Source organism: Cystoisospora suis, assembly GCF_002600585.1.
Source record: "Cystoisospora suis strain Wien I chromosome Unknown contig_7926, whole genome shotgun sequence".
Classification (NCBI taxonomy): Eukaryota; Apicomplexa; class Conoidasida; order Eucoccidiorida; family Sarcocystidae; genus Cystoisospora; species Cystoisospora suis.
Genome location: NW_027160711.1, coordinates 2119 through 6326, shown reverse-complemented (window position 1 = coordinate 6326; position 4208 = coordinate 2119). Strand labels below are relative to the sequence as shown.

Sequence of the window (4208 nt, the reverse complement as noted above, 5' to 3'; positions counted from 1 at the left end):
CCATGAGTGGCGACGCGAGACAGCGACGGCTGAGACGGGTCAGTAGGGTAGTTCACCCGCTTGAGTGAAATAGGGAGTCGGAGAAAACACTTCGCTAACCATTCCATGCGCCAAAAAGGCAAGGTATACAGCGTACCCAAGGGTTCAAGAACTGTATTCCAACTTTGGGAACAGTACGTTCTTGAGCGCAAAGCAGCCTGGCTTTTCCCTTCATCAACACCGAGAAACTCACACCTGTGCAGACTCTTGGAGAGCGGTCTTCGCGAAATCCGAAAGAGTGTCAATATCAATGCTGCTCTCCGGGTGAAGTTGTCTCATCTCTTCAGCTTGTCCAAGGAGATACTTAAGATAGTCTCTCTTGGCCTCTAATGCATTCATCAGCAAGTCGATTTCTTCGGGACCAGCACCAGCCGCCGAGCGATTATTAAGGGACACGCTGGCAAGTCGGACTGCGGCAACAGTTGTATGAAGATCCTGCAGAAAAAAGGCAACGTCACCCGGGGTAGGCCTTCCCTTTCTGCCAGCGGATGCCCGCCTCCCGCGGCCCGACCTTCCCCAGCTTCTGAACCATTTTCGCGCACTCTCCCCGAGACCCTGAAGCTGAGAAGCCAGCCTGCGTCGTGCATTCCGTCGAGATGAACCCTCTCGCCGGCTCGGAAGATCTGAAGAGGCAGGGGCAGCGGGCGTTTTCTGGGGCCCCGATCTGCGTCGGAAAAGCCTAGAAAGCTTCCCGCCACCCCCACGCCCTGCACCCGGCTCTCCTTCGGCAAGGCCCTCACCAGGGACAGGAGATGTTCCCGGCTGATGAGGTTGGACAGTGGCCTCGGAAGACGTGATAAGATCAACGTCATCCTGGTGCCCCGGTGCAGGTGACTCAGTGCTTACAAAGAGACTGCATTGGCTTATGTCACACACGGTGAGGAAGAGACCAAGCAGCACAAAAGAAAGGGGATTCATTTTCGGACCGCGCTCGAGTCAAAAGCAGCAGTTCGGGTCACAGACAATCGAGAGAGGAACTGGTTTTTTGGGGAAGTGACCTACGCAGTACGGAACCGAAGCGCTGACGCGCACAGCTCCACACCAGTCGGGGGAGGTGGCGACTGTGCTCGATAGCCGGCGTCCCCGGACTCCCTAAACCCTAAACCCTAAACTCCCGTGATGACAGTGATCCTCCAGAAGTCGGCAACTGCTGACAAGCGCTGCTTTTCGGCGGCGCGTTCTCCGCGAAAGGTCCGCAAAGAGCGGGGCAGCCTTGAAATTCTTTGACGTGCCAGGTCAGCTTTGGAGTGGTGTCTTTCTATGGCACTGTGCTGACGGTATCACTTTCCAAAAAAAAAAACCAGCGTGTTCCATGGGATACGCGACGGCGCAAACAAAAATTTGGACCTGACAGGCCCTAGGCCTCCCCGGCTCCCGCCGTGCATGACAGGTCTCTCACTGTGACTGGATCTTGCCCTATCTCACGGGCAATCAATGCTCAGGTTTTTCGTCCTAGTCTAGTGCGCTCACTGGGTAACCGGTCAGGCTGTCTCATTTACAGGCATCCTCACTGCGAAGGGAATGGGAGGATTCGCGCTGACGCCGAAGGTGGCCTTCCGGGTCCCTTTGGGCACCCACGTCATCGGTCTCCACTTCTCCGGCAGTCTTCATTGTCAACTGCAGGACACTTTTAGAGCCACCGGCGGCCGCCTACAGTCTGGTGAACTGCACTCGTGAAATCGTTTGCCAAGGGCACCCAAACCGTCCCACGTGCGACTCGGCGACGGAGTCATCGCAGAGACCAAGGATCTTGTATTGTATCTTATTAGACATGATAATCTCCGAGAAGTGAGTACGGCCATGTTGCCTTGGTTCGTAGCTTCTATTGGCTGCATATTGTAAGTGAGAGTGTGCACCCATGAAGCCACAGACTACACGTTCTCCGCGACAACAGACTTAGCAGTTGCGTGGTTTCGTGATAACTGCGGCAGGGACGGAGCGCCATCGGCGATAGTGTGCGTTTGCGCAGCAGCGTCCAGCTGCTGTGCTTTCTTGGCTGTCTCCTTATTGACAGACCAGTCAGAGATCAACCTGCTTTGGCAATATCTCGGTAGTGCCGGAGTGAGCTGGACACTAGACCGCACGGACGCAGTTCTCCGGAGAATGTTATACGTTAGTTATCGGAGTTGATGCAGGNNCCTGCATCAACTCCGATAACTAATAACGGCTTTCGACCCGGCTCGGGAGCGAAAAGCCTGAGCACAGTCTTTTTTTATGAAGACTGCAAGTGCTACACCGCGCTGTGCAACGCATTCCTGCCAGGGCACTGAAGTTGACTTCAAGTTCACAGAGTCGCCGTACTAGGGTGCCGTATAATGCTTGTTGTTAGCGCTCGAAGTTGTCTTTCGTGATGACCAGTAAGAGTCGAGGAGAAGTAGTGGCACAGTCAAGTGGGTAGCATCCTGGACTCGAGCAGATGGGGCTATGGGGCCCACGCATCTGGACGATTCTGCTTTACAAAACATAGTCCGCCGCAGAGCGACTCTTCGTCGAGCAACTCAAAGCAAGCCGTTAGATTTCATCCCTTTAGACCCGGTATGTCTCAAGAGCTGGGTTCGTAGCTTGCAGATTACCGCGGAAACCAGTCATCTTGACAGGTTTTATTTTCAGGCTTAACGCTACCTCCGCGGTGGCGGCTGTGCATCGATCCAAGGGGCGCCAGGGAGCGACAAGGTTGGAAAGACATTTTCCTCTCGATTTCCAGAATGTCGACCTCATCGGTAATATACCACGTCAAAGACGTAACGCGGTATAGTCAAGTGGAGGGCAGGGTGAGTCGGAGAATCCAGAAGCCCCGAAGCGGCACAGGTTTTCAGCGGACACTGGAGGCCGACATGTAAAAAACCTCTTTGGATATCGTGAGGCCTTGAGATGAAAAGCTGCAAGGGATTCTTATCGTTCAGAAACGGGCTCACCACCGTTCAAAGTTCTAAAACAGTTCTCAGATCCCGGCCACTACAGCGTAGTGTTCCTTTCACGCTTCACCTTCCAAAGAATCCTTGCAACTCGCAGCTGTCGCGTCCATGCGAACGCACCACACGTCTCCATATTCCCGGCTGAGGAAGCTCGAGCGCGACTGGAAGACTGGCTCCGGATGTCATTACTGGGTTCGTTTTGCGTCCCAACAATTTCTTGTTTGCCTAGGCAAAGCTTTTGTACGGCGCGAAACCAGCGCCCTACATCAGTCCGCCCGCCGCGTTCGTCAAGCACATGCAGGTGGCACCGAGTACCCCCGCACGTCTTAGGCCAAAACACTAGTCTTACAGTTCTACTGGCTACTGCTGATAGCACCGACGGATTCTGAGGTGGCCCAGCAGCACTACTAAGAGTTGCTTTTACCACTGCGCGAGCTAGCTACTCGCAGCTCCCCACGGCAATGTTCTGCCACCTGAAAAAGGCAGCAGAATACGCCCGTTTTTTTGTCTCGCCGCGGTGCCTTGGTATGAGCAAGCGCAAGTTTGGTGTACCCCTCCGGCATACGATGTAAAAGCCAGTGAGGCGCCGCGAAACACACAAGTACCAGCAGAGATACTGTGTGATGGTGTCCGCGACCTGCATGTTTCCATCACTCAGGACTGGTGGTACGTCCGGTTTGATGACCCCAATCGAAGTTGCTCATGGCAGCCAACAGTGAGTGCCGCACGATGAAACAGAAGACTTCTATATCGGCACGCGTAGACTCGCTCGCCCGGTCGAAAGTCAAGCTGAGTTCCTGAAATAGCTACGGCCTGAAACTAACCTGGCACTTCATCCCTGCCCCCAGCATTCTTCTGACGCTCCGACAGAAAGACTTATCTTTTCTGACGCGCTATTCTTGTGGCACACAATTCCAGAGAGAAAGAAGGGAAAACGCAGAAAGGAGAAGCGTGTCAAGGTTACAGAATTACGCTGTCGGCCCGGGAACTGCAGTCAGGAAAGGGTGCCACGTGTCTTTGAGTCTTCTCCGGATAAGAAATGGAAAGCTGCGGACCTTCCAGTTTCGCACAAACCGAACCGGTCCGCTACTAAGCGTGGAACCTGTGGGTGCGCGGTTGCTACAGGCATACCTGGGAGACATTCCTCCTTTTACGAAAGCAAAAATGTCCGATATGAAGAAACGGTGAGCACACCGTGGCGCATTCTACGAGATGAAGGTTGCGACCAGAAGTGAAGAAAGTGAAGGATCGATC

At 54.0% G+C, this 4208-nt stretch overlaps 2 protein-coding genes across 2 annotated transcripts in view; one reads left to right on the top strand and one right to left on the bottom strand.

Moving 5' to 3' along the window:
- Positions 1 to 63: 63 nt before the first annotated feature.
- Positions 64 to 979, bottom strand: CSUI_010654 (uncharacterized protein). Its single transcript, XM_068070756.1, has one exon. It carries the CDS (start codon positions 955 to 957, stop codon positions 229 to 231), a length of 729 nt encoding a protein of 242 aa, XP_067917268.1. The 5' UTR covers positions 958 to 979; the 3' UTR covers positions 64 to 228.
- A 3100-nt stretch (positions 980 to 4079) lies between these two features.
- The window catches only part of CSUI_010653 (uncharacterized protein), a 1051-nt gene continuing 922 nt past the window's right edge, over positions 4080 to 4208 (top strand). The window contains exon 1 of the mRNA XM_068070755.1: positions 4080 to 4138. Within this exon, the coding sequence (XP_067917267.1) occupies positions 4119 to 4138 (20 nt within the window). The 5' untranslated portion in view covers positions 4080 to 4118. The remainder of the gene's footprint in view (positions 4139 to 4208) is intronic.

Excerpts from the sequence above, each read along its gene's own strand:
- CSUI_010654 (XM_068070756.1), bottom strand. The coding sequence starts at position 957 with ATGAATCCCCTTTCTTTTGTGCTGCTTGGTCTCTTCCTCACCGTGTGT.